Source organism: Petaurus breviceps, unplaced genomic scaffold (genome assembly GCF_028583685.1).
Source record: "Petaurus breviceps papuanus isolate PSGF00001 unplaced genomic scaffold, PetGlider_PUasm1.0 90895, whole genome shotgun sequence".
Classification (NCBI taxonomy): Eukaryota; Metazoa; Chordata; class Mammalia; order Diprotodontia; family Petauridae; genus Petaurus; species Petaurus breviceps.
The window spans coordinates 511,557-529,250 of NW_027187372.1; the positions used below are offsets into that span (position 1 = coordinate 511,557).

Sequence of the window (17,694 nt, forward strand, 5' to 3'; positions counted from 1 at the left end):
AGTTGCATGTAAAAAAACAAATTTTTTAACATTTGTTTTTAAAAACTTAGATTTCCAGATTCTTTCCCCTCTTCCCTCCTAACTCACCCCCACTGGGAAAACAAGCAATTCAATATAGTTTGTACATGATTAGTTACACAAAATGTTTCCATACTAGTTACATTGTGAAAGACTAACTGTATTTCCCTCCATCCTATCTCACCCCCCACTTATTTTGTGTTCTACTTTGACCCTGTTCCTTTTCAAAAGGGTTTGCTTCTAACTACCCTCTCCCCCAATCTGCCCTCCCTTCTATCATCCCCCTTCTTATAACATTCCCCCCTATTCTCCTGTAACATACACACTTAAGTGTGTATGTTATTCCCTCCTTAAGCCAAATTCAATGAGAGTAAGGTTGACCCATTCCCCTTCACCTTCCTGCTCTTCCCCTCCATTGTAACAGTTTTCTTTTGCCTCTTTTATATAAGATAATTTACCCTATTCTATCTTTTCCTTTATCCTTCCATTATATTCCTCTCTCACCTCTTAATTTTATTTTTTAGATATCCCTTTCTATTCAACTGATCTACATAATATACACACTCACATATGTATTTATACACACATACACCTTCCTATACATACATTTTTATGTATGTATACATATATATTCCCTTCAACTATCCTCATACTGAGAAAAGTCTCATGAGTTACAATTATCATTTTTCCATGTAGGACTATAAATAGTTCAACTTTAATAAGTTCCTTATGATTTCTTTTTCCTGTTTACCTTCTCATGCTTCTCTTGCTTCTTGTTTTCATCAAGAATACTTGAAAGTCCTATATTTCATTGAATGACCATATTTTCCCCTGAAGCATTATACTCAGTTTTGCTGGGTAGGTTATTCTTGGTTTTAATACTAGCTCCTTTGACCTCTGGAATACCATATTCCAAACCCTTCAATCCCTTGATGTAGAAGCTGCTAGTCTTGTGTTATTCTGATTGTGTTTCCACAATACTCAAATTGTTTCTTCCTGAAAACTTGTAATATTTTCTCCTTGACCTGGGAACTCTGGAATCTGGCTATGATATTCCTAGGAGTTTTCTTTTTGGGATCTTTTTCAAGAGGCGATTGGTGAATTCTTTCAATTTCTATTTTGCCCTCTGGCTCTAGAATATCAGGGCAATTTTCCTTGAGAATTTCTTGAAGGATTATTTCTATGCTCTTTTTTTGATCATGACTTTTAGGTAGTTCGATAATTTTTAAATTATCTCTCCTGGATCTATTTTCCAGGTCAGTGGTTTTTCCTATGAGATATTTCACATTGCCTTCTATTTTTTCATTTTCATGAAATTTTCATTTTTCATGAGTTTTTGAAATTCCTTTTCCATCTGGCCAATTTGGCTTTTTAAAGCATTCTTTTCCTCATTGGCTTTTTGGGCCTCGTTTGCCATTTGAGTTAGTCTATTTTTTAAGGTGCTATTTTCTTCAGTATTTTTGGGGTCCCTTTAGCAGGCTGTTGACTTGCTTTTCATTATTTTCTTGCTTCATTCTCATTTCTCTTCCCAATTTTTCCTCTACTCTTACTTGACTTTCAAAATCCTTCTTGAGCTCCTCCATGGCCTGCAATCAGTTCATATTTTTCTTGGAAGCTTTTGATGCAGGAATTTTGACTTTTTTGTCTTCTTCTGGTTCCATGTTTTAATCCTTTTTGTCCCCAAAAAAGGATTTTATGGTCTTATTGCGCTTCCTCTGATTGCTCATCTTGCCAGCCAATTACTTGACTTTTGAGCTCTTTGCCATGGTAGAACTCTGCTTCCAGAGTAGAGAGAGCTGTGTCCCAAATCACTGGGGTTTTTGCAAATGTTGTCATAGGTCTGAGGATGGCGCCCTCGCTACAGCCACCATAAATTCTGGCACACTGGCCACACACCCCAGGACCACCATCCAAGATAGTCACCCAGATCCAAGAAGGTCAAAGCAAGAGCGATTACCCTCTGAATGGTTTCTTGGTTCCTCTATGTTCTGCAGGCCAGGAGCTCTGGAGGCAGCCATGTGGCAGCAGCTGCAGCTGCCATGCCTCTGGCATCTACTGCCACCAGGGTCAGGCACCAGACCCCACTCTTCTGTCTCCCAGTTCCAACAGAGTTCCCTACTGACCTTTTACTTTCTCTTTGGTGTTTATGTGTTGAAAAGTCTGGAAATTGCCACAGCTGCTGGTGATTCACTCTCCTGAAGTCTGCTCAGGCCAGTCTGTGCATCTGGCCTGGACCTGGGTGGCTCACAGGGGGCTGGGCTCTGCTCCCAGCTCATTGCATTAGACCCTTTCTGTTGGCCTGCCAGACTGCCTTCAACAGGAGATTTCTCTCTGTCACTTTGTGAGTTCTTAGCTCTAAAATCTGTTTACAGTCATATTTTACAGGTATTGGAGGTCGTTGGTATGGGAGCTTAAGCAAGTTCCTGCTTTTACTCCCAACAGTTTTCTTTTGGGCTGTTCTAATTGGAAACTAAAGATTTTGGTAGCAGAGTTAATGGGGAGGGGAGGAATCACTGGGTGAACAAGCTTCGGGAGCAGTGGGAGTAAGCAAGGGGAGAGCTAGGCAGCCTGGACAGAAATCCCCAGGGCAAATTGGCACCTGCCATTCCTTGTACCTGCAGGATTTGGTATGAAGAAAAGTGGGTCAAACTTTTCATTGCCAACCTTGTTTCCTTATTTCAGTTTGCACAAAGCCATGCACAGTTGGAGAATCTGGATCAATGAGCTGTATGTATACATGCAATTTTCTCCCATGTATGTATAAAGTATGGGTGTAGGTTTTACTCTGTCATTGGTCATCCTAAGTAGCAGCCAGATGGAGTGGTGGATAGCTTCCTGGCCTGGGTCCGGGCAGACCTAAGTTCAAATCCAGCCTCAGATACTTACTAGCTGTGTGACCTTAGGCAAGTCACTCAGCCTCCTAGGAGGCAGCTAGGTGCTTCAGTGGATAGAGTGCTGGGCCTGAAGTCAGGAAGACCTGAGTTCAAATCTGACCTCAGACACTTACTAGCTGTGTGATCTTGGGCAAGTCTGCTTGCCTCAGTTTCCCCAAGTATAAAATGGGGATAATAATAGCACCTACCTCCCAGGGTTGTCAAGATGATCAGATATTTGTAAGGCATTTAGCACAGTGCCTGGCACAGAGTAGGCATGATATAATGCTAATCATTATGATGATGATCCTCATGCAATTACTTACAGTCTTTGGGGATGGAAAAGTGAATTTGCAACAATCAATCAATCAGCAAGCACCTACTAAGGACCTGTTATGTATTAGGGAGCCTGCCAGGCACTGAGAATGTAAACAGTGATGTGGGGAGAGACACTGTGTCCTGAATGACATGGCTCTATTGTGGTCTAGACGGGTGACGTCACAAACTACCTGCAAAAGCAGGGGTTGCCAACTGTCTGCTTGTAATCATTCCTGAATTAGAGAGATGGACATTTAAAAAAACGGGCCCTTATTTATTACATATCATATTATTACATGTGTTATACATGCTATTTATTAGCTATTATGACAGCCTTTACCTGTTTCTGTGGAGCTAGTCCATGTTTGCAGGCCTGTCTATTTGGAAAAAAAAATTTCCCCAGAATAGTATTTCTTCCCCAGGCCCTCTCCTTAGATACATGTAGTTATGGCTTAGTGTCTAAGGAGCTGGCTTCAAAGCCAAGGAGACCCCAGTTCCAGTTTGCTTCTGGCATATACTGGCTGTGTGACCCTGGGCAACTCACTCACTCAGTGCCTCTAACTCTCTAAGACCAGAAGGCCACAAACTCCTCAGGAGTTTGCCTATCCCAATGAAATCACAGGGTCCATCTGCATCTTTGATTCCCCTGTATTTCCATCACCTACATTTCCCACTGATAGCTTTTACTGGTTTTTTCCTTCACACAGTTGTGGTCTTCATGACTATTGCTCTCTGAGTTCTGCTTTCTTTACTCTATGCCAGATTCCATCGAACTTTCTTCCTCATTTTTGTTATTTCCTATGGTGCAATGGTATTCCATTAATTCATATGCCACAAATTGTTCACTTGTTCTCCAACAGATAGACAGCCACTTGTTTCTTTTGGGGGGAGTGGGTGGGAAGGGGATGCAATCACACACACACACACACACACACACACACACACATATACACAAAAGCAATACTTTGAAGATTTTGGTCTGTATGGACTATTTTCTTCTATCTTTGACCACTTAGGGGCATATACTCAGTAGAAGTAATAACACTGGGTCAAAGGATGTGTACAGCTTAGTCCTCTCATTTTAGGGCACAGAGGAATTTAATGAAGTATCCAAAGACTTAGGGCTAGTTAGCTCCATAAGTAGGGCTGGGACTCAGGCCTCCTCCTTCCCAGTCCAGACCTCTTTTCACTACATTCTTCTGTCTCTCAGAATCACAAAGGGAGCATGTTTGGGTTTAGGATGGTGAACTTAGCAGACACAAGAAGAGAGGATGCCTTCTCCTCGAAGGTCCCTAGGCCATGCTCTCACTCTCTCCTCTGAGAGATTTTAGGAGGCCAAAGGGAGGTTGGGCCTATAAGGACCCGAGTCCACTTTATTTATTTACTTTTAGTTAGTCTGGGTATCTCTAGTAGGGAGTAGGAAGCAAAGCATTTGCTTAGGTGAAGGATGAAGAAAAATCACTGTCATTTTTGGTTTGTGCAGTTATCTGCCATAGAATATTGTGGCTATATACATGTATTGCAGTATAGTGGCAGGAGCACTGGAATTGGGGTTCTTGATGTCAAAGACGGTTTCATTTTTTTACTTTTTATTTTAAATGCACAGCATAATGTTAAAAGCACTTTATAAAGCCTTGTTTGCTGAACTGATTGAGCTGCTGTTAGCCCTGGGGTTGATATCACTTCAGCTGTAAAATGAGAGGGTTAGATCAGCTCAGCTCTGAGGTCCTTTCTAGCTCTAGAGCTATGATCTTTGTTAAAATTTAATTTTTTCTCAATACATACAAACAAAAATTTTTAACATTTTTTTTGAATTTTCAGTTCCAAATTCTCTCCCTACCTTTCTTCCCTCCTTGAGAAGGCAAGCAACTTGATTTAGATTATACGTGCATGGTCATGCAAAACATTTCCCTATTAGCCATGTTGCAAAAGAAAACACAAGACTTGTATGTACAGAAATATTTATAGCAACTCTTTTTGTGGTGGCAAAGAATTGGAAATAAAGGGGATGCTTATCAATTGGGGAATGGCTAAACAAGTTGTAGTATATGAATTAATGGAATACTATATATATTGTGCTATAAGAAATGAGGAGCAGATGGACTTCATAATAACCTGGAGCGACTTATATAAACTGATGCTGAGTGAGACAAGCAGAACTAGAACGTTGTACACAATTACAGACACATTGTATCTGTGATGACTGACTTTGATAGACTGGGCTCCTCTCAGCAACGCAAGATTATAAGACAACTCCAAAGGACTCATGATGAAAAAGGCTATCCATATCCAGAGAAAGATTTATGGAGCCTGAAAACAGATTGAAGCAAACTACTCGCTCTCTCTCTTTTTTTGTTTTGTTTCATTCCTTCTTTCTCATTTTCACTCCATTGGTTATAATCCTTCTTTACAACTTGACTAATGTTTAATATGAAGGTATTTGTAGAACCTATATTGGATTGCATATCGCCGTAGGTGGGGAGGAGAGGAAGGAAGGGGGAGAAAATTTGAAACTCAAGGGATTGTTGTAAACTAAAAGTAAATAAATTAATTAACAAAGAAAAAAGAAAACACAGACCAAAAAACACAAGAATAATAAGGAAAGTTTAAAAAGTATGCTTCAATGCATTCATATGCCATCAGTTCTTTCTCTGGAGCTGAATAGCATTTTTCATCATAGGTCCTTTGGAATTGTCTTGGATCATTGTATTGCTGAGAGTAGCTAAGTCATTCATAGTTGATCATCTTAAAATATCGTGTTACTACATACAATGTTCTCCTGGTTCTGCTCATTTCACTTTGCGTCAGTTCTTGTAAGTCTTGCCAGGTTTTTCTGAGAGCATCCTGCTTATCATTTATTATAACATGATAGTATTCCATTCCATTCATAGACCACAACTTGTTCAGCCATTTCCTGATTGATGGGTATCCTCTCAATTTCTAATTCTAATTCACAAAAAGAACTGCTATAAATATTTTTGTACTCATAGACCTTTTCCTTTTTCTTTAATCTCTTTGGGTATTAGAATAGTGGTATTACTGGATCAAAGGGTATGCAGTTTTATAGCCCTTTGGGCATAGTTCCAAATTGTAGAGCTATGATCCTTTGACCTGCCTCTTCTATTTACTAGTTGAGTGACGGTAGGCAAGTCATTTTACTTTTCTCTCTGTTTCCTTTTCTGTAAAATGGGGTTAATAAAAGTTATACCATCTCCCTCAAAGGACTATTGTGGGAATTCAATGCTGCAATCTGTAAAAGTGCTTTATAAAACCTAAGGCCCTAAACAAGTGTAAGACATTAGTCACCCCATCCACCACCACCACCCACAAACCCTGTCTAACACTGCTGTCTTTGTTCTAGAATAAAGCCTGAGGAAAGGTCATTGGATTTAGGTAACCTTTAAGAGAACAATGGGATATGTAGCATATCATAGTAATTTTTCTTAAGAAAATAGGTTCAACCTAAAACTTGCAAAGTTTGGTGGTCAGAGGAGAAGCCAATTACTTTCATTCAAAATATTTCCTCCTCAGGCCAGCAATACTATCTGAAATTTCTAGTCATGTCTTTTGGAGTCATCTGGAACCATGGTTATCTTCACTAAATTAAAGTTTGCTTTTATGGGAGGAGACAACACATTCACTGGTATTCAATTTATTCTGATTAACACCCATTATATCTCACAGGAGAGCTGTAATGGTGTGAAAAGAAGGCAGAAAAGATAGAGAACATTGTCAGAGTACCTGAATAGTCAAAGGCATTGGCCGCATGGACATGTGAGGTGACGATATCTATTACACGTGAAATAAACCTAGAATTAAAGGATTGGTTCAAAGTGTACCAAAGGACCAAGTCTACACACTTCCCATTTTTGCCTACACCAGACTTGACTGTGTGTATCTCTTTTGCTTTACATATTTAAATAGGTGTAATAATGAATTATGTAATCATGGGATTCTTCTGTAGTGTTGAGGAAGAAGAAACCTGGCATGTTTGAGGGAATTCTAGAAGGTCTGGATCTGACTCTGGACAAGGACAAGATTCTTAATAGATCTTCCTGTATTGGTCATTTTACAAATCAATTTTCCTCTCCTACCTCCAGAAATCTTTAAGTCTTACTGCAGAGTCTGTAAAAGTCAACCACATAGGCTACTCTACTGGATTCAACCAATTCATCACTGTACCTCTCTTACACTAAGAGCTGAGGGGAATTCAAATACATTTGAGACATTGACCAGGCCTCCAGGAATTTACAGCTTACAAGGAAGGGGTGAGACAAGCTCACAAATAGGCATAGTACAAAGTAGTGTATGGTACTTGCCATATAAGATGTATTTTAAAGGTACTACAGGAGTTCAGAATAAGGGATCCTATCTGCCTGGGACTTGTCTGGGAAGTCCTCATGAAAGTGACTTGCCCAAGGTCACATGGCTAGATTTTGTGTTAAGTGTCTGAGGCAGGATTTGAACTCAGGTCCTCCTGACTCCTGGGCTGGTGCTCTATTCACTGTGCCACCTAGCCGCCCAACAGGTAATTTTTTAAAAAATCAGTTTTAATAGAGTAGTGGGAACAAAAGTCAGTTTGTAAATATAGAGTGAGTAGGTAGAGATGAAGTAGATGGTACAGTATTACCAAATTACAAAGCTACCAGTATTACCAAAATTATTTCATTTATTTTTTGATAGGACTACTAGTATAGTAGTTTATATAAATGATGTAGAATGGTATATGTAAACTGTGGCTGAGGATCTCTGTTCTGAGTACACATGGATATGGTTCAATCATGGGGGCTTCTCTCTCTTAGTAATAGCAATGGCTCAGCCCCCAACCAGAGATCCTGGGAACATCTAAGTTTGGCTCTCTAAGGACTATGCTTAGATGCTCCCCTGCAATCACTAAAATTAACAAAACATTTAACAAGAACAGGTTTTTCATGGAAATACATTTTACATGACTGCACATGTATAACCTATATTAAATTGCTTCCTTTCTCAATGGAGGAGGGTTGGGTGGGAGAGAAAGAAGTTGGAACTCAAAATTTTTTAAAAAATGAATGTTAAAATTGTTTTTATATGTAATTTGGAAAAGAAAAATATTAAATTAAAAAAAAAACGAGAACAGGTTTTTAAAGGCAGGAATAAAACACACAGAAATTAGAAATAGCTCCTGACTAAGAGTGAATCTTCTTCCCTCTACAATTTAGTACTATCCCCCTGAAATCCACAATCAGCGCTTAGTCAATACATTTTAGGACTTCAATGAAAAAGAAGACTATTTCTCTTTGGAGTCTATTTGCTAGCTTCCCTTTTTTCTGGGCACCCTTACTTCCTCTGACTTGGTAGTCTGTGAAGCTTAGATTCTGAGGGCTGGCTCTCCTTTGCTTTGTTGTCAGCTGGTAGCACTATTGCATCTGTAGGCTGGTTCCTGTGGGGCTTTGTGGGCCCCTGGAAATTTCATTCTTTCAAAGCAAACAGGAATGAGCTCCTCAAGACAGCTAACTGGTGGGGGGAAAACATTTCTTCTTTTTTCAAAAATGCATATTAAGAGATGTTCAAGTAAGCTGTCCTGGCTCCTTTGGAGATGTTCAAAGCACCCGCTTCATGCATCCAGATTGCTGCATGACATTTCATAGTCTCCCTCACTCATAATATCCTTTTGAAGAAGATGGAGAGCTATGGGCCTGATGATGGTATAGTGAGGTAGATTCCTAAGTGGTGGAATGACTATTGCCTAGAATGATGTTCATTTGAAGCGAGGTGGCGTGTGAGTATGACGCTCAGTTCTCAATGGCTCCTGCTAAGGGGACAATAATTGAGGCACATGCAGTGTAGGTGATAGTGTAGTGATAGATCTGGAGAGCAGGCTTTATAAAGATTCATTGAAGGAACTGGGAGTATTCAAAAGAAAAGACTCTGGGAGGAGGAGGGGGAGACATGGTAGCTGTCTTAAAATATCTGAAAGGCTCTGATCATCACAACTGTTATTTAACCCTTCCAGGGTTACAAAATGACATTCCTCATAATTGTCCAATGACTATTATTCCCATTTTGTAGATGAGAAAACTGAGGCCCAAAGAGATGGTGACTTACTCATAATCACATAGTTAGTATCAGAACCAGAATTCTAACCCATCTTGTACTTCATATCCAGCACTCACTCTTACTATGTCACCAAATAGCTCCCCTGTTGTAGAAGCTATAGACTCATGTTTTTTTCTTACAGAGAACAGAATCAAGACCAATGTATGGAAGTAACAGAGACAAAGATTTGGGTTCAGTTTTACTTTTATGAGCAATAAGAGCTTAATTGTAATTAATGCTAACAGTGTCCAAGCAGTGGCTGGATGACTTCATCTCTCAGGGATATTTCATATACATATAATATTTGTGTAATACATTATGTATGTACATACATACATATATGTGTGTTTGAATGTATTTCACCAGACTGCCATGACACACAAAAAGGCTAGGAATCCCTGATCCACAGAGAAAAACTCTAAGTGGAAGCCATGTCTTACAAGACTGCTTCAACCTCTAAAATTCTTTCCGACTCTAAGAGTCTGACTCTTTTGAAGATCATTTGATAGTAAAGAGAAGGAGAAGCTCAAGTGTGTGACAGAGTTCAGGGAAAGAATTTTGTTGTTGTCTTAGGATAGGGTAGACCAGAGCATATTTGTAGGGAACGGGCCAGTAGAAAGGAAGAGACTGAAGATACAAGAGAAAAAAGGGAAAATTAATAGAACAAGGTCCCAGAAGAGGTAAGAGGATAGGATCAAAACATAGGTGGAAGGATTAGCCTTGCCAAAGATGAATAACTTGTTATTCTGAACCTGGAGTGAAAAAAGATGAATGAGGATGAAGAGAAAAAAGATTCTTAGGTAGAAAGGGGAGAAGGAAAATTCATTATTGTAAGGAATGGCTTGCTGGGAGAGGAACGGGGGTGGGGTTGGGGGAGGATACAAGGGGAAATTTGGATGATAGAAAAAACAACCAAAAATATTGATAAAATTTATTTTAAAGAAAGAAAAGAATTTATAGTATGATGGGAATTAGTGCCAGAAAGAACCTCAAAGGTGATCTAATTCTGTTGCCTCATTTCATTTGATAGCTATCATGGCAAAGTGCAGAGAGCACTGGATTTAGAATCAGGATTGGACCTGGGTTCAAGTCCAGGCTCTTCCATTTAGTAATGATATGGCTATAGGGAAACCATTTTTCAAGGCCAGTTCAAAATCTGTGATCCTATAACTTTAATTTCTTCATCTGTAACATAAAGAGTTGGGCTAGATGATGTCTAAGGCCCCTCCATCTCTAATATCCAATGATATCCATTGATTAGATTGTCTGCTCAAAGTGAGGAGGCTAGCACTGATACCTTGAGAATAGAAAAGATTCAAAATAGCTCCTAACTAAGTGAAATAAAGGCACCAGCCAGAGACAAATACAAGGATTCCAAAGCAAGGGAAAGGACCCCACTAAGATCCACTTTGTAGTGGACAAAGTCTAGAGAATTATCAAGGCAAAAGTTGTTGTTTGTCCATTTTTGAAGAGGACCGATGACATCATGGGGTGATGTCTTGACTCCTCCGTGAATTGGATTTAAGTGAGGCAGAGTTGCACAAAGTTGTGAGCCTCACTTTCTCTTCCTGAGTCATCTAAGACTAGTAGCAAGACAAAAGTCGAGATGACTGGCAATGGCCTGGGTTGCAGTGAGATGCAGTGGGTGACCTTTGTGTCTTCAATGCCTGACCAAGCTCCAAAAGCTCCACAGCTACCATTCGAATGAATTGTTCTTATCTGTCCATTCTGCTGGTGGAAGTCCTCACATACTCAACCCCCCTAGTGGCAAAAGGATAAGGGACTCTACTGTGGTGACAAGCACATCATTGAAATGGCAGGCTATGGGATGGTTTAAACAGGTAAGTGGAGCCAGAGAAGGGTGATAATCTGGGAGAATAAGAAACAGTTGGGGGACGAGGCTGTGATGATAGTAATAGCTACTCATTTATAGTCACTATAAAAATACTTTGTAGGTCATGACTCACATTTATACAGAGAGTCCCAAAAATCTTAGTGCAGTTTTAAGTGTTAATAACCCTGTATAGTGACTCTATAAATGTGAGTCTTTACTTTAAAGGACTTCGTTAAAAAATTAGAAACTGAGAGGGTGCCTATCAATTGGGAAATGGCTGAACAAGTTATGGCACATATATGTGATGGAATACTTTTATGCTATAAGAAATGGTGATGGGAATGGTTTTAATTAAACTTGGGAAGACTTGTATGAACTGATACAAAGTGAGGTGAGCAGAATGAGAACAATTTATACAATACTAGCCATATTATAAAGATAATCATCTTTGAACTACTTAAGAACTCTGATCAACACAATGGAACCAATCCAAAGGACTCATGATGAAATGTGATACCCCCTCCATATAAAAAGCCAATGAACTCAGAGAGTAAACTGAATCATATTTTTGAAGTCAGTGTAGTGATAGATCTGGAGAGCAGACTTTATAAGGATTCATAGAAGGAACTGGGCGTATTGAAAAGAAAAGACTCTGGGAGGAGGAGGGGGAGACATGGTAGCTGTCTTAAAATATTTGAAAGGCTCTTATCATCACAACTGTTATTTAACCCTTCCAGGGTTACAAAATGACATTCCTCATAATTGTCCAATGACTATTATTCCCATTTTGTAGGTGAGAAAACTGAGGCCCAAAGAGATGGTGACTTACTCATAATCATATAGTTAGTATCAGAACCAGAATCCTAACCCAAGTCTTATACTTCATATCCAGCATTCACTCTTACTATGTAATTGGGGAAAGATAAAAATTCATTTTAAAATAAAATAAAATAAAATAAAAATTTTTAAATAAAAAAATTCATTTTAAAAATTGGGTTCCAAATACTCTCCTTCCCTCCCTACCGCCCCCTCATTGAGAAACCAAGCAATTTGGTATAGATTATACATGTATAATCATGAAAAACTTATTTCCATATTAGTCATGTTGTAGAAGAAAACATAGACTAAACTAAAAACCCAAGAAAAATAAAGTTTTAAAAGTATATTTCGATCCATATTCAGATTCTACCAGTTCTTTGTCTGGAGATGGATAGCATTTTTCATAAGTTCTTCAGAGTTGCATAAACCCTCTTAAGGAGGAAGAGAATCATGCTTTGGAGTTCTGCCCTGGGTTTGACTTGTTCTGATTGGTGAGTGGGTGGGTGGGTGGGTGGGTGAGTGAATGGAAATTCCATATCTAGAAAGCCCCAGACCAGGCTTCAAAACCTAACCCCCTCCATTTAACTGTCAGGAAACTAGGTCCTATCCAAGAATCTTGCCACCTGTCCTGCTACAATCATATCTTTCTCCCAAACCCTACAAACTTTCCATCTTTTTTTCTGGCTCTGGGATAATAATCGAATCAATACTATCTGTAAAAGGAAGGGCAGCCAACTGCTGCCCTGTGTGACAATTTAGGACAATCAATTGTTTATTAATGATCTCTGTGACCATTATTACTAAGACTCTCTGCTCTGATTACCACTCTGCTATATGTATTTGTTGTTGTAGAGTCGTTTCAGTCATGTCTGACTCTTAATGACCCCTTTAGGGGTTTTCTTGACAAAGATACTGGAGTGATTTGCCATTTCCTTCTCTAACGCATTTTGCAGAGGAGGAAACTGAGGCAAAGAGGGTGAAATAACTTGCCCAGGGTCACACAGCTAATAAGTATCTGAGGCCAGATTTGAACTCAGGAAGATGAGTCTTCCTGACTCCAGGCCCAGCACTCTATCTACTCTACCACCTAGCTCCCCAATTTATTATAGTCCTGTTACAGTTCTTATCCTTTATAATTCTTAGCCTGTAGTCTGTGAACTTATAAGAACTATTTTGATAAATATATTTCAATATAACTGGTTTCTTTTATAATCCTACATATTTTTTTTTCATTTAAAAACATTATTCAAAAAAGGATCCATAGTTTTCACCAGACTCAGAAAAGTCCATAGAGCACAAAAAAGGTTCAGACCAGGTTATGGTTCAGGTTAAGCCCCCATTAGAATATAAGCTCCTTGGGGGCAAGGACAAGCTACATTCTGTATTTGTCTCTCTAGTGCTTAGCACGTAGTCCTGGCACATAGCAGGCACTATGTAAATACTTTTTTCATTCATTGATGCTCAAGGGCTCAGCCACTCCCTCCCTGCTAGTGGGTGACAGTCACCAGAAGTCAGTGCTGCTTGAGGGTCCACGCCCCCTAATTGAAGTTCTTTGCCAAACCTCTGTTCCCTCCGTCTATGATGTTTCCTGAACATTCTTTTTCCACTGCTCTTCCTTCAGTTGTCTGCCTCCTCTCTCTCACAGACCTCAAAGCAAGGAGATGTGGTGGAAACTTTCTATCCACATCTCTTTTTCTCCTTTCAAGTCACCAGTCTTTAACCCTTTCCTTTGCCTTATCTGAGAGGAGTTTCTCTATTTTCACCCTATCACCAAAAATATCAATTTAATTATTAATGAAGGAATATTTGTCCTTAGAATATTAATTCATTTCTTCCTCCTGATTTTTTATCCTCCTTATATTATTTTTGTTTTAGATTCTTCTCCCTGTAAAGAGTCTAGTTTTTTTTTTTATCTGTCTCTCAGACAGTTCATTTTTAAAAAGAAAAAAGAATCCTCCCACATTCATAGCCCTGTATAGACATAAGGAAACATTCATTTCATTTCTTAGCTGCTCTCTGAACCTGTTTATCTTTCTTCTGTTTGATGAATTTGCATGTTGAATATCCTGATCACCTTTGGTTTCCTTTGAAGGCAGCATGGTGCAATGGAATGAGTGATGGATTTTGAGTTAGGGAAACCAGGTTCAAACTGGACTCTTTTACCTACTACCTGTGTGACTGTGGGCTCTCTGGAGCTTTGTCTGGTGCTCACAGTCCATCATACCTTAATCCTTCTAAGGGGATTCCTCATCCACATTCTCCCCATTCACTCCTCAGTGCCTTCCCAGACTATCACCTATGGCTATGCTCCAGCTCTACTTTCTTGTCTTCCTAATTTCAATCCCTTAATGCACTAGTTAAAACTCTAAACCAGTTCTCCCCTTGAATCCCTTTCTCTCTTGTCCTATTGCTGATTGTGCCTTGCCAAATCCCACGCCAGGAATATTCTTACCACGTACCTCCTCCACTCCTTCTCACATGTAGCCAATCAAAGCTGGATGTAAGTCATGCAAAGTTCTTACCCAGTACACTACAAACTTATGTTACTTAATCTCCACCGAGTTCTCACTGCAGCAATTGCCTTTCTCTGGTTGATTCTCTAGCCCACTCACCACAGTGGTGATGCCAGTTCCTCTCTTCTCTCCTCAGATCTTCCACAGCAACCCTTCCCTCATTGCCCCTCAGTTGAGGAGCTCACCTCATACTATGAGGAAAAAATTGAGGCCATCTGATAAAAGCTCCCTCTTTTCCACCTCTCACAAACCTTTCACATTGTCCTCCACTAAAGGTGAGTGACCCTTTTCCTGACCAAAGCCAGTCCCTCTAGGTGTACGGTTAATCCCATCCCCTCCTGTTTTATCCAGCAGATGGTCCCTCCATTTTTAGTCTCTCCCCATCTACTGCTACCTTTCCTGCTGCCTACAAATACTCCCAAGTCTTTCCCATCCTTTAAAAAAAACCTTATTAGATCCTCTTATCCCTGTTAGCTATCATGACATATCTTTCTTCTTTTTCTCAAACACATTGAAAAACTCTTTACTCTCATTGTCTCCACTTCCTCTCCTCTCAGTCTCTTCTAAACCCTCTGCAATATGACTTTTCACTTCATCATTCAGCAGCTGAAACTGCCCCCTGAACATGCAGGCTTCTGAAAGACACAGAAAATATAAGACCCTGTTTGTATTTACCACTTGTTGATTAAGAAAAAGACATTTAATTTGGTTTAATGCTACCTCACTGACTATTTTACATGATGTCTCCTATTTGTACTGAGATATTTCAAGATTCCTTGGAACATGTATCAGTACTGTTCAGTGACCGTCAGGGAAATTCATGTTCACCGAAGGCATTCATCTTTGTTTTGGAGAGGATCTAGCACAGAGCCCAGGTTGAAGAGGGATTCCCTATGAATGAAGAAGTTCTCACCATTGCATCAATCCCTATAACTTTGATTGCATCAATCCCTAGAACTTTGAATTCCTAGAATCAATCTAGAACTCCCAGAAGATATCTGTGATATATCAAAGATTATCTGGGACATCCTTTGAACAATACTCAAAGGACCTTCCATCCACACAGGAAAGATCAGTTGGAAAAAGACTATCTATTGCCCAGATATCAGCATATATTGGGATGGACACCAAAAGCGCTTGGCCAATAGTCTGGACATCTGGGATAAATTATGCAAAGAGACAATGAGCGGGGTCCAGTGCTTTCATTGACCCAAAGCACTCCATGAAAGCAAAGGTCCTTCCTTTTCAGTACTAACATTTTTACTGGTATTGCTGTAAGGTAGAGAAGCAGCATAGCCAAGCAGACAATAATAATAGCTAGCATGACTTTAAGGTTTGCAAAGCACTTTCCACATGTTATCTTACTCCATCCTCACAACAGTCCTGTGAGGGAGGTGCTCATATCTCAATTTTACAAATTAGGAAACAGAGACACATAGTAGGTACTTAATAAATGCTGATTGACTACTGAGGCAGATAGAGGTTACAAAGCTAGTAAGTGTATGAGGCAGTATTTGAATTCAAGTCTTCCAGACTCCAAGTCTAACACTATCCACTGGGTCTAGTCTCATCTCTGACATATGCAAGCTTTGCCACCCTAGACAAGTCACAGTAATTTTCAATACTGTTAGCAGGTCTCTAAGATTAAACATTGCCTATTTGCATAGGCAGAAGTAGTTGCTTCACTGGGGAGTTCCCTCAACCAATAAAATCACAGGTCTAGTCCCTCTCTCTATCCTCATGTTATAATGGTAGGGAGCACCATTATCTCCAATGTACTAAATACAGTTATCACATAGAGGGCAATGGAGAGGGCCATGGTGTGGGCCACACACAGTCAGTGAGGGGACTTGACAGGAGTAAAGGAGGTATATTAATAAGAAGAGAAGATAGGTAAGAGCAGAAAGATGACAGATGGGGAGGCCAAGTGCTCCACAGGTACCTGGAGATGGTAATGGGACAAAGGGAGGAAGGTCCCCTGCACATTGGGTGGATTTCCAATGGTGAGGTTTTGGGAGAAGGTGGACAAAAAGATCACAGTATTTTCAAGGATGGGCAGGTTAGGATCTACATCTTAGATGAAACTCCCAAATCAAGGAAATCATAAATCCATTTGAGTATTGAGTATATATGTGGATCTTGTCATCTTTCCCCTGCCCCCATTAGAATTTAAGATCTTCCAGGGCAGGAACCATTTTGCTTTTGTCTTGTATACCCAGAACCTAGCACAGTGCCTGGTATAGAGTAGATGCTTATTAAACGTTTGTTGTTGATTGGCTATTTTTTTTTCACTTTTTGGAGGGGGAAAGGGAAGGTAATTGGGGTTAAGTGACAGTGACTTGCCCAAGGTCACATGGTTAGTAAGTGTGTCAGGTATCTCTGGCCGGATTTGAACTTACGACTCCAGGGCTGGTGCTCTATTCACTGCACCACCTAGTCGCCCCCAAAAAGTCAAATTTTGGGGGGGGAAAGTAGGGCAATTGGGGTTAAGTGACTTGCCCAAGGTCACATGGCCAGTAAGTGTTAAGTGTCTGAGGCCACATTTGAACTCAGGTCCTCCTGACTCCAGGGCTGGTGCTCTATTCACCGCGCCATCTAGCTGCCCCTTTGATTGGCTGTTCTTGAAAGGTTTAAAGAAAAATTATTAAAACTATTTTTAAACATTTAAAAATCTATTAAAACTTAAAACCACACTAAGACTTTTGGAACACCAGGTATAAATAAAACTTAGGTACCACTTTTACTAACCCTCAGTTGGTATCAATCACTGATTAGTCTGTACCATTTGGTCCCACCAGCTCCTAGTTTTGGATAGAATTAGGATACCCTGAATCTTGCTTCAATTGTTTGGGATTTTTCAGTGACCCTTGCTAGCTCACCTGATCAGATATGTATTAAAAACTCTGCAGCCTGCTTTGTGCTTTCAGTTTCCATCTTCATTCTAGCAAAATATCCCCAACTACTTCTTGCTTACATTTTCTCAGGGCAAAGGCCTTCCTTTTTCTTTTAGGCCCTGTCTTCTTATCAGTGTTCAGGATAAAAGAACAGCAACAAAAACCACTACAGGCTGCATAATATACTTGCCTTCAAGAAAGTCCGCAAGAAGGTCCTTTTTCAATCAGAAGGAAATTTCACAGACACCTTATTAATTTTCTGGAAGCCCCCCCTTGGCTATCAGACACTTAGAAATTTACATACAATTAGTCCTTTTGCCCATGGCACAGACAGATTTTTTAGCAAA

The 17,694-nt window shown here is 39.8% G+C and overlaps 1 protein-coding gene across 3 annotated transcripts in view; it reads left to right on the plus strand.

The window, feature by feature from the left end:
• Window positions 1–17,694, plus strand: part of LOC138150966 (major histocompatibility complex class I-related gene protein) — a 58,431-nt gene that overhangs the window by 3,438 nt on the left and 37,299 nt on the right. For 2 of the 3 annotated variants that reach the window (XM_069074369.1, XM_069074368.1), the window contains exon 2: window positions 2,701–2,745. The exons of the other annotated variant lie outside the window; for it this stretch is intronic. In XM_069074369.1, coding sequence (XP_068930470.1) covers window positions 2,701–2,745 — 45 coding nt within the window. The remainder of the gene's footprint in view (window positions 1–2,700; window positions 2,746–17,694) is intronic. 3 annotated transcript variants of the gene reach the window in all.